This window comes from Tenrec ecaudatus, chromosome 11, assembly GCF_050624435.1.
Source record: "Tenrec ecaudatus isolate mTenEca1 chromosome 11, mTenEca1.hap1, whole genome shotgun sequence".
NCBI classification, from domain to species: Eukaryota; Metazoa; Chordata; class Mammalia; order Afrosoricida; family Tenrecidae; genus Tenrec; species Tenrec ecaudatus.
In genome coordinates, this window is record NC_134540.1 from 46,766,840 (window position 1) to 46,785,339 (window position 18,500).

An 18,500-nucleotide genomic window follows, 5' to 3' on the forward strand; every position below is an offset into this window, starting at 1 on the left:
GATAGCTTTGGGCAAAGCGGGTGAGTTGGCCCCCTGTGTATGGAAGACATCCACTGGAGAGAGGCAGCCTGTGGGCTGTTACTGACAAAGAGGCTTCATTGTCTGTGGTTCCATTTGGCTCCCTCCCCTCTTAAATCTTATCTGAAGCTCAACTTTGGATTAATGTGTACCCATGCTGCTGGGGCTGTTTCTTGAAGCTTGTGTCTGACATTTTACGCATACAGATGTTTTTCAGCCTAAGAGCCCTGTAAGTCTCAGATGTGTTCATCTCATGTGTCCTAGGACTTCCAGCACTGCCATTTTTCCTTTAATTGTACTGAATTTGAAGACATTCGTGTGTAGATATAACTTTACTTACACCCAGGAAAACGACTGTTAGCTTTATGATTTTTAAAAATAAAAGCAAGTTTAATTGTTTGTAAGTTGGTTTGACTTAGCGATGGCGAGTAATTGCCGTCTTGAAATGCAACATCGCTGAGGCACGAGCGCTGACGTGATGAGTATAAACTCAATGAACTGTTTGCCTTCCATGTCTTTCCCTCTGCACGCTGTGCTGTCATTCTTCTTAGCTCTAACTTTCTCTTAATCTCAGGTACTTAATGTGATTGCAGGTATCTGTGTTTCCAATTTCCACCTGTACCAGTTGTCATCGAGTTGATTTTGACTCATGGCCCTCCTGTGTGTGTCAGAGAACTGTGTACACAGTCTTTCCAAGGCAGGGTTTTTTAAGTGGATCGCCTTCTTTTGAGGTGCATCTGAGTAGACTCAAACCTTGAGTCTTTCACTTAACAGCTTAACATCTTGCTGAACGTTAATATTTTAGCTATTTGCTTCATCCAAGGATTTCTTCTATTTACCAAGAAAACTAAAATTATCGAGTGATACTGGACAATTATGAATATGTCCACTGCATAACGAGTTAGTAGACCCCAAAACGCAAGGAAGGTGAAGCATAGGAGAAGCCTGGCCCATATTGGTCTTGGAATCCGCCACTTTTCTCTGGTATTTGGAGGGGCTAACATTAGGAAATAAAGACCAGAGAGCTTTAAATACATGGAAAATACAAAGGTAACGTTGCTTTCTTGGGTGGTGGGGTCAGTGTTCTCCTTTCCATGTTAGTTGTCACCCTTTTTTGGTGTCATGGGTCCTTTGAGAATTCCATGAGAACTTTGAGCCCATGCAAAAGATCAAGCTATTGTCTTCTAGAATGTGACTCCAGAGTAAGAATGTCAGCCTCTTTCTGGAGCAGATGGCCTATTGTTGGGTAGCAGTTCATGGTTTAGAAGGTCTGTCGGCATGTATGCGTATCCTTAGAAATGGTTGTACAGATTTCGTCTTTCCTAGTTTCGGTTCAGTAATTGAGACTCATAAGAAATTTGAAAAATGTACAAACCCGTGTGCTACAGAATCAGCTTATAGTTCTTGTTGCAAGGAGTGTGCTTGTTGAATGCCTGCCTAGTGTAGGTCCTCTGCCAGCCAGCGGGGCCACGATGAGCACGTTCCCAAGACGCGCTCTCTGTAAACGTTTAGTGTGACCCTACATGTGTTCACCTTGCATTGAGAGCTGCTCGTAAAACTCTGCCATGCAGGTTTTTAGGAAACACAAAGAAAAGTGTTTCATTAGCATAAAAATACTGATATATTACAAATTTCCAGGTTTAAAAACAACTTGATCGTCTGAGTTATTATGTGGAAGCTGAGCATCGCCACAAAACATGGTTTACAGCAGTGGTTCTCAACCTTCCTAATGCCACAACCCTTTAATATAGTTCCTCATGTTGTGGTGACCCCCAACTATAACATTATTTACTTCATCACTGTAATTTTGCTACTGTTATGCATCGGGCAACCCCTGTGAAAGGGCCGTTAGACCCCCCCAGGGGTCGCGGCCCCCAGGTTGAGAACCGCTGTTTGTAGGGACTAAGCACAGACTGTAAGAAGAGAAACGGAAGTTGGATGCAAAGAGCTGGGTGTCTTTCAGAGTGTTCAGCACCAGACAGGGCAGTTGTGATTATTTAAATTGTTCTTTAGGCTTTTTACAATTTTCTGTTCAAAAGTAGACGCTGTGACATAAATGTAAGGAATAATTTTGTGGTTTTGTTTTGAAGCATTTTTTTGAGATAACTGATGATCAGTTTGACTTCCATACATACTGCATGAGAAAAATGACCCTTCGTGCCTATGTTGACCTTCTGAGGTTAGAAGATATTCTCAGAAGACATGCCTTCTATTTCAAAGCTGCTAGATCAGCCATTGAAATATACTTGAAATTGTATGATAATCCTTTAACCGACGAAAACAAACAACAAGAAATAAACTCAGGTAACTGAAAAATAATTTGTGTAAAATATATGTATATATTATATATACTAGAAACACTATACTTCAGACTCATTTATGTGTGATCCAATGTCAGATGACATGAGACAAAATTAGAAACGATATGCTAAAGCAAGAAAGTGTGGGACACTTAAACCACGTGGGCTTACCTGTCGCTGCACTTTTGAATCATTGGGTGAAGTGACTAGTGGTCGTTCTTATTGTCCCGTCAGTGAGAGCAAGTCAGGGAAAATGGCAGGGTCTCTGTGCTGGGTTCCTATCCTCTCTTTTGTTTTCAATTGTAAATGAAAATGGCTTAGGGAAGAGTCTCCTCACACCTTCTAGAAACTACTTTATTGAAAATAAGATTGCTTGGAGAATGTTAACGTCTGCGGCTATTTAAGAAATGAGTAGCATTGGAGGTAGATTTGCGTTCTTTTATTACTAATATTCTCACGTTGTGTAGAGCCCACAGTGGCTGTATGTGTATGTGTGTCCTCTCACTTAGACTTGAAATCGTACAAGAAGATCATTGGTGATATTAGCCCATTTTACAGGTTTTGTGCTAATCACTGGGGATGCATTTTCTAAAAACATTTGTATAGTTGCCTCTCCCAGAAATTATACTCTGAGATAATTTCAAAGAGTTTGTGGAAGAATGGAAACACTTCTTTAACGAGAATTTTGGTTCATTTGGCTGTTTATAGAAAACCTGTCTGCCAAAGAATTGAAGAAAATGCTCAGCAAGCAGAGAAGAGCTCAGAAAAAGGCTAAGCTGGAAGAAGAGAGAAAGCACGCAGAAAGGGAGCGGCAGCAGAAGAACCAAAAGAAAAAAAGAGACGAGGAAGAGGAGGAAGCCAGTGGTCTCACGGAAGAGTTTATCCCCGAAAGATTAGAAAGGGTGGGATGAGTTTAACTGTCCTTATGTTGTTTGGTAAAATTTATGTTCTTTGGGTGCAGTGTTGGATATACATACGATTTATTTAAGTCGATAAATCAGAAGCCATTTCAGTGTTTTCAGGTCATTAAGATCACCTCTGAGGGATACTAGGCCATGCTTGCTAGTACACAGTCTGCGGAGGTGTTTCTCGTTGTGCTAACAGAGCAGTAGCCACCAAAGAAATCCCACTTCTAATTCCTGAAACCTACGGACATGTTCACTTACGGGCAGAAGGGTTGCTAATCGGCTGACCTTGAGCCTGGGAAGTGGGCCTAGTGTAACCACTAGGGGCTTTGGAAGTGGGAGAGTAAGAAGGGGTCTGACTGATGCCGTGTGAGAAGTGCTCAACCTGCTGATGGATCTGAAGATGGAAGGGTGTGTGTGTGTGTGTGTGTGTGTGTGTGAGAGAGAGAGAGAGAGAGAGAGAGAGAGAGAGAAAGGGGGGGGGTGTCACAAGCCAGGGAATGCAGGCAGACTGGAAGCTGGAAAAGACAGGACAGTGAATTCTCCCTTGGAGTCTCCAGAAAGAAACATAGTCCTTCCTGCCAACATTTAGATGGGCACAACCAGTGAGACCCATGTCAGATGCTTACCCTCCAGAACTCTATAAGCCACTCAGTGTGGTAGTTTGTTAAAGCAGCAATAGAAAACGAATACCTGTTAAAAATGAGAGCGGCATTTTGTTCTTACTCGCGCAGTGTGCTGTAGAATAGATTTTAGCTCACTGCAGCTCTGTCTTTTGAGCTGCAGGACAGTGTCTGCTACATTAACTTCATCTCTAGATTTTTCTCAAAGTGTCAGATATTGAGGGCTCAGATTTAGAGAAATACTTAGCTTTCAGATTTATTAATCAAATGTAAGTGTTTAAATTTGTCGTAGTTTTTTCCCTCAGTTACATGGTGCTGTTACATTTGTCCTATTATTTTAGATGTTTGTAGTATTCTAGACTGTACTTGTTATATCATCTCAAGTATGTGGAATACTTGTCTGTATTTTCTTCGATTCTTATAAGATAATATTGATTTTATAAAACAATAGAGCTGTTTCCATTTTTAAAAAGGGATTGTCTATATACTTTGTATCTTTTATAGATTGTTTAAAATAATTTAAAATTAAATCTTGCTGCTTATTTGGTTATATAAAAAGAAACCGATTAAATTATGCAGTATAATAGGGGAAGATTTTGCTCATACAGCCACTTAAATTTTTTTTCTTTTTGTTTCAAAATAGGTAGAAAATCCACTAGAAGAGGCGATCAAATTCCTTATACCTCTTAAGAACCTTGTCGCTGATAATATTGACACTCATCTATTAGCGTTTGAAATATATTTTAGAAAAGGTAACGAACAGTTTGGATTGAGTTTGGTTTTAAGTTCTTATGTAAGTACATCAGTGACCATGTTCAGGATAATCCTTGTCAGTCAGACCAGTTTCTATTTCTCAGAGTCCTATTTTAACTTCCACAGAAGTTCCTCTTCTCTCTCCTGTGCTGCTTTACAATTTGCATAGTACAATTACATCCATTTTAAGACTGTTTTGAATGACCGTACATGCATATGGACCTGATGCAGTCGTTCATGTTTTTTTCCAAACTTTTCATTAGAAAATAAAACTGATCTTTGATAACAAAAGTAGCTCTTAATTTTGCCTAGGAATTTTATAGCAAAGGTAACTCTTGGTTATGGATTTTCGATGAGACTGACAAAGTGAAGACAATCACAGACATCAGTATTGATTTTTTTTCTGATGCAGGAAAGTTTCTGTTGATGCTGCAGTCTGTCAAACGAGCTTTTGCCATAAACAGTAATAACCCATGGCTACATGAATGTTTGATTAAGTTTTCTAAATCTGGTAAGTATAAAAAGGTATTTTTGTATGATTAAATGAAAATGTAGCTGTAAGTTAAATATGCTGGTAAAACAGTGCTAGAATTCAGCACATTTTTAGACTAGAATGTACATGGATTCTCAAGGTACAGCAGTACTTTATTCTGTAAGCTATATCAAGTTTAATAATCAATACAAAGATAAACCAAATGAATTGCTAAAAGAAATTAAACCAACAATAACAAGACATTCAATTGCTTTCATCTTACAGTGTCTAATCATAGTAACCTTCCAGACATTGTTAATCAAGTTCTCTCTCAAGAAATGCAGAAAATATTTGTCAACAAGGACTTGGAAAGTTTCAATGAGGATTTTCTCAAACATAATGCTACCTCTCTTCAGCATCTACTTTCAGGTTTGTATTTAGCTCCCAAGGTTGCTTATGGAAAAAGTTAAAATTGTATGAAAAGCAGACATTTGAAAAGGTTTGTATCCTCAGTAATTCTCAGAGAAAAGGAAATACATACCAACCATACCATTTGATCTTTCACACTAAAAAATGTTCTTGGCATTGTTTGCAAAAAGGAGACCCAAATATTACAAGGATGTGGTCAACAAACGCCCTTCTCCTTGGCTTGCTTCCAAAAGGAATTGGCCCAGACCCTTGGAAAAGCAGTGGTGGATTCCCATGAGTATCAGGCTCATTGAATAGACTCCATGTTCACAACAACCCAGTAGGACAGAGTAAAACTTCTCCTTAGGATTTCCTAGCCTAAAATTTTTTTTAAGATTTTTTTTAAATTGCCCTCATTATTCTCAAAACATTTGCTCTCCACCTAAACCCCTGGCACCAGGTCCTCATTTTTCCCCTCCTTCCCCGTTCACCCTCCCTTATGAATCCTTGCTAATTTATAAATTATTATTTTGTCATATCTTGCCCTGTCTGACGTCCCCCTTCACTCACTTTTCTGTTGTCCGTCCCCCAGGGATAAGGTCATATGTAGATCCTTGTAATCCCTTCCTCCTTCCCTACCCACCCTCCCTCCACCCTCCCGGTATCACCACTCTCACCACTGGTCCTGAAGGGATCATCTGTCCTGGATTCCCTGTGTTTCCAGTTCCTATCTGTACCAGCGTCCATCCTCTGGTCTAGCCAGACTTGCAAGGTAGAATTGGGATCATGATAGGGGGAGGGGACAAGAATTTAGGAACTAGAGGAAAGTTGTATGTTTCATTGTTGCTACATGGCATCCTGACTGGCTCATCTACTCCCGGAGATCCTCTGGAAGGGTAAAGATCATTTTATTGGGGACCCTTACAGCTCTTAGAACAAACAATCCATATATCAATTGTATCAAGCATATTTGTGCATATATTGCCATCATTATTTTCTAAACATTTACTTTATATATGACCCCTTGGTATCAGCTTCTCTTTTTTATCTCCCTCCCACCCTTGTGACCTCTTGATAAATTATTTTCGTATTTTACACTGACTGCTGTCCAAGCCTAAACTCTTAATGGAAGCAGAAAGCCTCATCTTTCTCGCAAAAAGTGGTTGGTGGGTTTGAACCACTGACACTGTGCTTAGTAGCCCAACTCTTAATCCACTGCACCATCAGGCTCCTTAGAATATCAGGTAGTCTTTGAAAATTATATTTATTCAGAGGGTTTATAATAACAGGTATACTTTAATAATGTGCATGCAGAACTGAATATACAAAATACTTATTTTTTAAAGCTTTAGTGGTTGGTTACCTTTGGGTGTTTTGGTTTTACAGGTTTTTTAAATATATTTTTATTACTTTACATATTTTTTTACCTTGAGAATTTATATTCTGCCTTACTATGGGAAGGATTTTAGGCATTGTATTCAAATTCACAAAATGACAACAATGGGATAAATTAAAACTGGACCAAGACTGTAGAACAAGGATTTGGGGACAGAACAAAGTACATGTCATAATTTTGCTTAGAACTTAAGCAAACTAGTTAACCATGTTCACCTAGGCTTTCTGATTATAAGGAAAACACTTCAGTTCTGATACCGATGGGTGAGAAATTCATTCTCTGAAAAATTGTAACACTTAACTGGTTGCAAGTGGAGATAAGAATTTTTCTTTTCGAATGTAGGATAATGAAAAAGAAAAGAATATAGGATAATGAAAGAAAATATTTATAATTGTGGGCAATGCCTATCCAAGTATCATTTGAAATTCTAAGGAAAAGATAATTTCCACTATATAAAAATGAAAGCATAAAGTTAAAAGATCATTTGGAAAAACATATTTAAAGATATTTAACTGATAAAAGAACAAATATACAAAGGGACTTTAAAGTGTGGCAAATTATAATTAAAAGATAAACATTTTTAAATCACTTATTTTTAAGCATAAGCTTCATCAAGCTCAAGATGCCTTTCTTAGTAATGATACCAGCCATTTAGTGTACACCCCTAAAGACCAAAGGGCCCTGGGAGTCTGACCATCGCAGTCAGGCTTGTCTACATTATTACAGAAGAAAACGGATGCCCCGTAAGGCGTTGTAGAGATTAGGAAATGGAAGCGGGAAGGAGCCCAAGCGGGGCTGTAAGGCATGCCTTATGGTTTTTCACAGAAACTCATACACGATCGCCGGTGTTTGATGAGAGGAATGAGCAGGGATGAGCTTTGTCCTGATGACGTTTTCCTGGGCACTCTTGGCCTAAAGTTGTAGCTACCTTTCTCAGAACCCTCTTGGGCTCTCCATGCGAAATGCATTGATCATCCCCCAGACTGCCATTGTGCTCTTGCTGAGCTTACTGTTGCTGGGATGGGACCACGTCCACTGTGGGTTACCATTGCTCTCTGCTTGTCTTCCGCAGCATGTTTCCTCGCCTGCTACAGTTCTTCTAAGAAGGGCTTCAGAATCTTATCCCACTTGTTTAAAGTGCTCTTTGAAAGTGTGGCTCATGTCTGGCTGATCTAGACACACCAGTGCTGATACCCATTGAATGGAACGTTAGCTCTTTAATTGTCCGTGAGAATGGGGAGAGCAGAGCTGCTGCAGACACCTGTGGTGGTTCCCTGTCCTTTCCATTAGAATGCAGACAAGATGAATCACTTCCTCACAAAGTAATGTGGATGGCCTGACACTTTGGGCCTCATCTTTGGTATTGCCTTATCCTTTCTGAAAATGAATTATCCATCTGTAAACTGCTCATTTCTTTGGGGCCTTGTCCCCGTAAATGTTTGTAAAGCATCCTGGTTTCATCATTTTCCCACCCAAGCTTCATTATAAATTTTGTTTGCTCATGTTTCAGTTTTAGCTGAATTCATGTTGCTCCGATAGAGGCTCTTTTTCTTTAGTGTCATGTTTATATGGTTTATTTTTGTTTATTTTTTAATATATAATTATTGGGGGTTCGTACAACTCATCAAAATCCATACTTCCATCCATTGTATGTCAAGCACATTTGTACATTTGTTGCCCTCATCATTCTCAAAACATCTGCTTTCTACTTGAGCCCTTGGTATCAGCTCATTTTTGCCCCTTCCTCCCCTCTTCCCTCTCCCTCATGTACCCTTGATAATTTATAAATTATTATTTCATCATATCTTACACTGTCTGATGTCTCCCTTCCCCCAGGGATGAGGTTATATGTAGATCCTTTTAATTGACTCCTTTCTACCCCCTCCTTCCCTCCACCCTCCCGGTATCACTACTCTCAGCACTGGTCCTGGTATGATTTTTTTATTCTTTGATGCCTGATACCTAGAGGCTCTTTACAAGGTGATACCTCAAACCAGATTCTCTGCAGACGTGTGTGAATTTATTTTTGTGCAAAATTCTTTTGAAATCCAAGCATAGGTTTTTCAGAATGCACATTTCCCGTGAACTTTTTGAAGTCTCCTCATACATAGAGCTCTCTCTCCATCTGGCTTGTCTGGAGGAACAAAACCAATGAAATGTGTATAGACAGAAATTTATGAAAGGAAATATGGTTCACAAAATTGTGAGGGAATGGCTTTTGCAATTAATTGTAAGGGCTGGCATGTCCCAGATCTGTGGGCCAGGCAACAGGTTGGAGACGTATCTTTCCATCCATCCAAAACCTTTTTATTGGGAGGTAATGCAGATATTATATCATTCCATTGTTCAATCACATCAAACTGTGTTATACAATTGGTACCACAATGAATTTCTTCAAAACATTCTCTTTCTTCTTGAACTCCATGATATCAGCTCCCCTTTAACCTCCCCTCCCCCCTCCATTATCTTTTAATTGTTTAACCATGAATATTTTTGAAGCCCCTTGTATAGTTTCTGCCAAACCTCTGAGAATCATAGCCTAAAGAAGTTGACAGAGAACTTTAACCATCACAAGCTATTAGAGTTTACAGAAAAGCCCAATAAAAATTGAGCATAAAATATATAGCAGGTAATTTACAGGAAAGTATAAATAAGCTTTAAAGACTTATTTGCTTTGTAACTGCAAAAATATAGCTTTGTCCCTCCCACTGTCCGTGTGGCAATGGTTAGTTCCTCAGGTGGTCTTCTGTTACAGCTTTGTCTTTGTGGGGTCAGTGCTGTTTGAGCAGCCCCTGTTGACATTCCTGAGTTAGATCCTTTCTAAAGTGGGTAAATCACTGGTTTTCTTGGAAAGGCCTAACCACCAGCTGTTCTGGTAGTAGAAGCCTTGATTTGGAGAAGTTGTGTGGTGATAAATACTATCCGGTGCCCCTAAGGTGTGCCTGTGGCACGGTGGGTAAAGTGCTCGGCTGGTAGCCATTTGGCAGTTTGGTTGGCTTTGGGAGCTGGTCCAAGGTCATCTCTGATCAAACACTTGGAAGCATGATGTCCATCACTTAAAGTCAGCGGTTCTCAACATGAGGGTCACGACCCCTTTGGGGGTCGACCAACCCTCTCACAGGGGTTGCCTGATTCATAACGGTAGCAAAATTACAGTTATGAAGCAGTAACGAAAATAATGTTATAGTTGGGGGGTGTCATCACAACATAAGGAACTGTATTAAAGGGTCACGGTATGAGGAAGGTTGAGAAGCAGTGACTTAAATAGTTTACTCAGTTAAATCAGGTCAAACATAAGTATTTGGAGATCATTCATTTAAAAATACTTCGATATTTCAGGTGCTAAAATGATGTATTTTCTGGATAAGTCAAGGCAAGAGAAAGCAATTGCTATTGCTACCAGACTGGATGAAACGATAAAAGATAAAAACGTAAAGGTAAGATTTAACCAACATAATTCTTAAGGGGCTCTTCACAGTTTTGCCTGGTCTTTAACTTCAGCTCCCCCAGTTACTGCTGGAGATGAAACGGTCCCTCCCCGCTGCTGCCCGAGGCTTGGCCCAAGGGTTGTTAACTGAGTGACAGACTGCAACCAGAAGCACTCTGAGTGTGATTAAGGAGGCCCGTGTCCCCTTTCTGATCACAGTTTAGCAGGGGCACTTTTTTAAGCCAGTTTTTAAGAATTCTACTGGTTATTTTGTTATTGATTTAAGGCTTTAACAAAGTTGAATTTTCGTGCGCTTATTTTGAAGTGATTACTTCCTGTGGACAGGCAGTTAATTTAGACTGAAACCTGTGCTTTCTCTTGAATTAACAAATGGCATCTTTCAGTTAGAGGGATCCTTTTACATTTTTTTGGATGTCTCCCTTTTCCCTAGATTTTGACAAAGGTGTCTGAGGCCCTGCTGGACGGCAGCTTCGGGAAGTGCCACCCCCAGTACGAAGAGTACCGAGCGGCCTGTCACAGACGGTTTCCCTTTACGTCGGCCTTCCTGCCTGCCGCCAGCGAAGCCGACAGTCGGAGCGCAGTGCTCAACCACGCAGCTGTTAGCCATGATGTTTTGGCGAACGAAATGTGAAGCCTCGTGGAAGCTTGCTCTTCCAGACCCGAGGCAGAATTCCAGAAGTCAGGATTTTTTTTTCCCAGGGTGCATTCTGATATATATAGAAATAGTTGGATAAAAATTTTCAGTGAAGTGTTCTGTAAGCTTGTTTTATTCTTTACCCGACCCGGTTGGTTTCTATAAACATCTGTTAAGATCCCAGGTTTCTACCTTGTATGGTTTTACCCTAAGCTTCCGAGTGGCAAACACCGCAGTAGGCGCTGTCACTTCTATACATGTATTGATTCTCATTAAGATAAGTTATATGCTGGGCCACGATGTGGTTTTCTTTGGGATTCATGGTTTGATCCCTGTCTTACTGGTTTGTTTGATTGCTTATAGTTGCTTGCTTTTTACTTCAAGCCCATTAGTTTTAAGTTGTTAACTGTGTGTTAAAAACAATCTAGAACCCATCGTGGCAGATGATTGAGGTTATTTAAAATTTAGTGTGTCCACTTTTCTGCCTTAATTTGTCCTGCTGTACCACTTCTTTGTAGCCTCCGTCACAGCGGTACTTTCTGGGTGGCCCAGGGTTAGGGTTGGTTTTACCTCTCAATCATGGAACTTAACTGGCAGATAGATGTATTGCCATGCTCTAAATAGCTTTCAGTCTCACAGGCAGGAATTATGCTTTCTTAACTAAACTGCTCTGAGTGTTAACAGGTAGTTTGTGGCTGAGAGATGTGCTTCAAGGTAGCAGAAGAGGCCGAATGTAAAAGATAGTGAAACAAACATCTTACTCTGAACAGTCACGTATCTCTATATTCCTCAGCAAAATGAGAGTTTACACTATCCTTAACTACTAAAAGTTAGTATTGTTGAGCAATGATTTTTATTTTTGCGGGGGGACTAGCTTTCTGTCCTGTCTCATACAGAAAACAGCTATGGAATCATTGAATATGTTTGTGTTTCTTTCAGAACTATGTAAATATGTCTAATATCAATTCTTCCCTTTGTGGCAATACAAATTCTATTTAGACAAAAAATTCTAATTAAAATGATTTTCCATACCCTAATCTATTAGACTCTTAATTGTTGAATTTCACTGTATATATAATGCCAACCTATATAATGATGTAATAAATTATTTTGTACACAGTTGCTTATTTGCCTTTGTAGTTGTGTTGATGGTATTTTTTCAGAATGCTTTTTTCTTTGAGGGAATAAAAGCTTATACATCTTAATCTTTGCAGCATATAAACAAATGTAATTCCCACTCATGACCAACTGCCAGATATTTTCTGGTGTCACGGCATTGATTTCTTTTTGTAGAATTTTAATGATTTTAGGTTAATCAACTTTGACGTTAAACATTTTGGCAGATAGATCATTCATCACGTTGTTTTCAGCAAGGTGTGATTTATCTGAAAGGTGGCAATTGATGGTAACTAATGTAGAAATTGTGCTTACCACACCAGCCTTTTAAAAAGGATCAGGTTCACACAGAGTTCCGGGGGGTGGGGGGGTGAGAGGTGAGGTGCGAGTTTCCCAGAAGAAGCTCTAGAAGGAGGGAATGGGACAGCGCCGACAGAAACCTGGGGGTAGATCAGTCAGTGTGCAGTCGGTCTCTGTCCGCCCTCCTAGACACACTGGCCTGAGCTTATTTTTTTTGATTTAATTGTTTCAGGCAAAGTATATGTGTATCCATTTGTTGAAATTGTACTCATTTCTTCTTTACATAGTATAGCAAGGTCTGACTCAATATTACTGTCCTGACATGGTAATTTTCAGTAGCCTCATGATGCATACAAAAGCTGAATAATGAATAAGAAAGAAACAAAGAAGAATCTGCACTTGAATTATGGGGTTGGCAAAGAGTAGTGAATGTGCCATGAACTGCCAGGAAATGAGCAGATCTGTCTCGGAAGAGATGCATTCAGATGCTGCTGCAAAGCGCGGGTGGCAGCTTGTGTCTCGCTCATGGACACGCGGCAGCTTGATTTGATTTGGTGACCTGCTATAGTGGCTCAAACATAGCAGCATCGTGAGGGTGGTTCCGGACTGGGCTACGCTTGGTTCTCTTATAAATGGTAATCCTCGCAGTTGGAGTCGATTCAACGGCACACCACAGCAGCAACAATAGGAATTAAAATCTCATGCACCAAAGGTGGAAACTGTCCATCGACAGATGAAGAAATGAAATGTACATGCCTATCATGGGATTCTGCTCAGCCATAAAGGGAGTCCTGATTATGCTATGGAATGGGTGAAGTTTGAAAACAGTGGAATTAGTGAAAAATGGACAAGTGCTGTGTAATTCCCCCTTACATGAAATCTTTGCTTAGGAGACATTGAGCTTCTGTTCAGGGTCGTGGGGAATCTGGAAATGGAAAGTGGAGCTAGTTGAGCAACATGGCAGGGATCATTGGTGTCCCTGAATTATGTGAGCAATGTTGAAATGGCAAATAAGTTGCTACATATACCTTACCATAATTAAAAATTCTCAGATGCAGCTTTTAGGTTCAGGGCTATTGTCAAACCAGTCAGTGTGGGATGTTTCATTGGAGAGGCCTCTTAATTTCAGGCTGGGTACTGGACTCGGGTGTACATCCTCTCAGGACCCCCTTTAAAAGAATAAGGGTAGGGGGAGAGGAGGGGAAAAGGGAACTGATCGCAATGACTGGCACATAACCACACGCACCCACGCAGGGGGAAAAACAACAGAAATGAGAGGGAGACCGCGGTCGATGTGAGATATGAAAATAGTAACCACCGATCATCTATCAAGGGGCCACGACGGTGGCGGGGAGAGGGAGGGGGGAAAAAGCTGATCCCAAGGGCTCAATAAAAAGTAAGTCTAGAAAAGAACAATGGCAATATATGTACAAATATGTCTGATACAATTGATGTATGGACTATAATGAATTGTAAGAGCCCCCAATAAAATGATCTTTAAATTTTTTTAAAAAGTAAGAAGGGCTCTCTGTTTTCTACGAAGGGGCTTCGTAAAGTGTGTAGGAAAAGAGATTGAGAAACTAGTGGGATTTCCCCACTGTTGTGAAGCACCTTTGTCGGATGGTGTCACTTGTTTTATGACCTCCATAGCTACCTTCCCTGGCATAGCGCCTGCCCAGAATAAGTCCCAAGAGTACAGATGCAACAGGCCTCATGCTGAGAAACACCAAAATCCTACTCTCATCCACTGGGAAAATCAAAGACCACTGGGTTAGGCTGAGTTTTCTAGACAAAACCAATGACAGTCATTGTGTTAGTTCGGGTGACTAGAGAAACAAATCCAGAGATGCTCATGTATAATAGAGAACGTTTATATCAAAGAGTAATTAAGAAAACAGCCCAGCCCAGTCCTGATCAAATCCATAAGTCCGATATTAGCCCATATGCCTGATAACAATCTACAAGTTCCTCTTCAGACACACAGCATACGCAATGACACCGAATGCAGGAAGATCACATCCCAATGGGTAGGAAGACTTGTGGATCCAGTGGCAGTGGTATTAATCTCAGCACTGGCAGGGGTCTCCACATGGCTCCTTCAGCTCCAAGGCTTTGGCTCTGTCAGTGTAGCTCCATGTGTCCATCAACAGGAACATCAAACAGATAGTCAAAGCAGAGGCTGTATCGGTCCTCCAGTGAGCTATTTATCTCCTTTGCACCTCCAAAATGAAGTCACCAAGCTGCGACCTGATTGACAGGTTAGACTCCACCCCTTCGCAAGTTGACGGGAGATCATGTAACTGCCATAGTCATGTATGTCCAAGAAAGAATCTTCAAGAGAAATTTATATCAGGGAAGTGGCCCAGCCAAGTCCAACTCAAGCCCCTGGGTCAGCTGCTAACTGGAGGCTTCTGCAGGCTCCTGCAGCCACTAGTCAATGGCTCAGGAAGGTGAAGAAGGAAGCTAGGAGGTGCAGGGCTGCATGGATCTAGGGCTGGCAGGAACATGGCAGGGTGCCTACCGCTCCTCAGGTCAACAGGCCACATGTGGGAAGAAGAGGGGCAAGAGAAAGAGACCTGTCCTCCACAGTGTCTCCGAAATAGGTCACAACCTAAGTCGATACCATGCGACTAGGTTCCGACTGAGGCTGGGCTCCACCCACACCTTCCCACAGGTGCAGCAGGTTGACACCAAACCTAACCGCAGACTTCGGGAGCAGCAGCTGTCAGTGCAGACATGGCCTGGGCCAAGAACTACGCCTCGTACAACCAATCCCGAAAATGGCATGAAAATGGCATCAAGAAACATTCTGAGCTGCTGCTCCTGGGGCATCTTTGTGCGACTTGGTATTTCTCTTCCCCATCTCTGCTTCTCCCTTGTTTAGACAATTTCTTTCATATTGGGAAAAAAATAGTTGATTTTCAAAGGAAAGCCATTCCCAAATGGGAGTATAGCCATCATAGGTGGAGGGGTTAGGATTTTGCACAGAACCTCCCCTGGGGGCTCTGAGATGTGACTAAGCTGAGCAGTCTAGTTGGTGGCTCCACAGCAGGTGTGGCAGGGCAGTCATCTGGGGAACTCAGAAACCCGTACAGGCCCTCACAGAGATTCTTACCTCACTAATTATCACTGCCTGAGAACGGCTTAACTAGACCACAAGTCAGTGAAAAGAAGTGTGCAGAATACAGCCATTCTGATTGTATCCTTCATCAGACCTACAGGGTGACATAGCCTGTGAGTAAGCCACCTTCCCTTTTACCTACCAACCTTGGCTTATTCATCTGCATCTGCAGCCAGCAGCCTGCCATCTGACCAGTCGATCTTGAGTTCATCAGCCGCTGCAGTTACATGAGTCAGAAAAAGCCTCTAGCCTGACATCTGATCTCAGATTTGGAACTTGACAGCCTCTACAACCACATAAGACATTTCCTTGAAATCTCTCTGTATATGTATGTGTGTGAATACAGAGAGGCTTGACCAAGACTGTGTGTGTGTGTGTGTGTGTGTGTATCCGTACACACACACACATATTCCAGTCAGCCTCTTCACCAGTGTGCACATGTCCCAGATCTGAAATATATATATATTTATAAGGAGCCCTGGTGGTACTTTGAGTTAGGTTGTGGCTATTAGCCACGAGGTCAGAGATTCAAACCTACCAGCTGCTCTATGGGGGAAAAGATGAGGCTGTCTCCATTAAAGATTTAGTCTCGAAACTAGAAAGGTCACTGTGAGTCTGAGTTGGTCTGCTGGCACTGGGCTCTATACATTCTCATATATAAAGCACGCTGATTTTGTTTCTCTCCAGAGCTCAGCTAAGACAGCAGCGAAGCACAGGAAACACCACATTGGGGACACAGTGAGGGCGCCATCTGGTCATGGCCCGGCCAGCAGGCACTCTGTACCTTGGCGCTGTCCTCTTTAGTCTAATAGACATGTGAAGCTCATCCTTATTTCTCTGCAAGGAAGCTCGTGATGACATTCTGAACCCTCAGAAGCAATCGCTTCCCAGAGCCCGCTGCACATGGGGTGGGAGTTTGATCGGAGCCTCTAGCCAGCCTCTATGCCAGTAAGCACACGTCCCAGATCGGGGGTGCGTCCCTTGAACTGACTGCATTTCTTGAACTGAAGAGCCAGACCAAGCCTCCAGCCAATATTTAAAATTTCAAATGCTTATATTGAAAGGATACAAACCCAGTGGCATCTGAGTGACTGTTGGTGTATGCCTCTTAACGGACGGATGTCGTGACTTCAAGTTTGGATACAAGATTTGGTTATTTAAAACTAGCTCTAGCCGGGAAATTTTACGCCAGCGGTGACCTTATACCTTTATATTTTTCCCAGCATCCGTGTGTCCAGGGAAAAGAGAGAGAAGGAAATCAAATGTAGACCTAGGTGGAGATAGGGCTAGCTCCCAAGGCTCTGCATTTCTAGTCACTTCCTCTCTCGTCTCTAATCTCCTAAGCGTCTCTAGTGCTGCTGGGGAAACAGTTAAAAACCACAGAGGCAAAGACTGTTACAGACACAATCCTGCAGTATCGTCATCTGTGAGCCAATGCTTGCGTATGACGTGCAGACTGAACAGGAGTGAGAGGGTGAGGGGGACATAGAGAGGCTTGATCAAGGCTATGTGTACCTGGGTATCTATCCTTGCTGAAAGGTATATCTATGAATATAGCGCAGCAGATGGTGTGGGGCGGCGATGCTGGGGGGCGGGGAGTTAGGAAAATTATTTAGACATAACCAAATACCTTGAGGGACTAAGATCCTGGGCCTGGGGGCTCATGACCCCTCTGGAGAGTCACCAAAGTAAAGTGGCATCATGGAGTTCACAAGACAGTGGTCCGGTTCTACTTGGGGACTGGGTCTTAAAAGCTTGGGAGTAGCCCTTGGGGCAAAAGAACTTAGTCCTTGAACTGCTCACCGCAAGGACAGCAGTTTGAAGCCAGCAATTGCTCCTCAGGCGGAGGATGACGCTATTCCCGTAAAGCAACGTTTCTCAACCTGTGGGTCACGACCCCTATGGATGTCAAATGACCCTTTCACAGGGGTTGCCTGATTCATAATAGTAGCAAAGTTACGGTTATGAGGTAGCAACAAAAATAATTTTATAGTTGGGGTCCCCACAACATGAGGAACTGTGTCAAAGGGCTGCGGCATTGGGAAGGTTGAGAGCCACTGCCATAAAGGTTTACAGTCCGGGGAACTCACGGGGTCAGCTCTACCCTGTCCTAAAGTGTTGCTATGGGTTGGAACTGACTTGATGGCTGTGGTGTTGGGTTATGAGAGAACCTCATCCCAACCTCATCTACCACCCCATCATTTCTGCCTCGTCTTATGAACCACTGAGCCAACAGGGTGCAGAGAGGCTGGGTAACTCTCCCACTTTCAGTCAATAAGTGATGAGCCCAGATTCAAACAGCTCAGGCTGGTTTCCCTCCCAAGGCCAGATTCTTTCCATTACTGGTGTGCTAATGGTACACCAGTCAAAGAGAGGGGACCCGACAAAAGGCTCTAATTAGAGAACATATCATTGACATCACATGCAAGTAAAATGTTGCTGAAGATGGTCCAATAGCAATCGCAGCAGTCCATTCACATGGAGGTGCCAGAGGTTCGGGCTGGATTCAGAAGAGGACATGAAACCAGGGATAAGGGATACCATTACTGATAAAAGATGGATCTTGGCTGAAAACAGAGAATACCAGAAAAATGTTTGCTTGTGTTTTATGATTACGCAAAGGCATTCCACTGTGTAAGCCATAGCAAACTATCAATAGCCCTGAGAAGAATGGGAATTCCAGAACCGTTAACTGCTCACGCAGAACCTGTACCTGCATCAAGAGGCAGGTGTATGGAGAGAAGGAGGACATACTTTAAAAGCAGGAAAGGTGTGCGCCCTCTCATCATACGGACTCAGTCTGCATGCTGAGCAACCCACCAGAGAAGCACATACCATTCTCATGTGAAGAAGAATGCGGCCCCAGGATTGGAGCAGCAGACACATCCTTGCTTGCTGAAAGTGAACTGGCTTATTGGTCATAGAGAGACAGGTGGCACCCCCAGGACTATGGCTCGCTCCCATGTTTATCATCAAAACACTTAAGATCAAACGGGACGACTTAAA

At 42.1% G+C, this 18,500-nt stretch overlaps 1 protein-coding gene across 2 annotated transcripts in view; it reads left to right on the forward strand.

Moving 5' to 3' along the window:
• The window catches only part of NAA16 (N-alpha-acetyltransferase 16, NatA auxiliary subunit), an 85,631-nt gene extending 73,552 nt beyond the window's left edge, over positions 1–12,079 (forward strand). For both annotated transcript variants that reach the window (XM_075563018.1, XM_075563019.1), the window contains 7 exons: positions 2,109–2,322; positions 3,027–3,220; positions 4,490–4,598; positions 5,012–5,110; positions 5,357–5,500; positions 10,215–10,312; positions 10,754–12,079. In XM_075563018.1, coding sequence (XP_075419133.1) covers positions 2,109–2,322; positions 3,027–3,220; positions 4,490–4,598; positions 5,012–5,110; positions 5,357–5,500; positions 10,215–10,312; positions 10,754–10,954 — 1,059 coding nt within the window. In that variant the 3' untranslated portion in view covers positions 10,955–12,079. The remainder of the gene's footprint in view (positions 1–2,108; positions 2,323–3,026; positions 3,221–4,489; positions 4,599–5,011; positions 5,111–5,356; positions 5,501–10,214; positions 10,313–10,753) is intronic.
• The last annotated feature ends 6,421 nt before the right edge of the window (positions 12,080–18,500 follow it).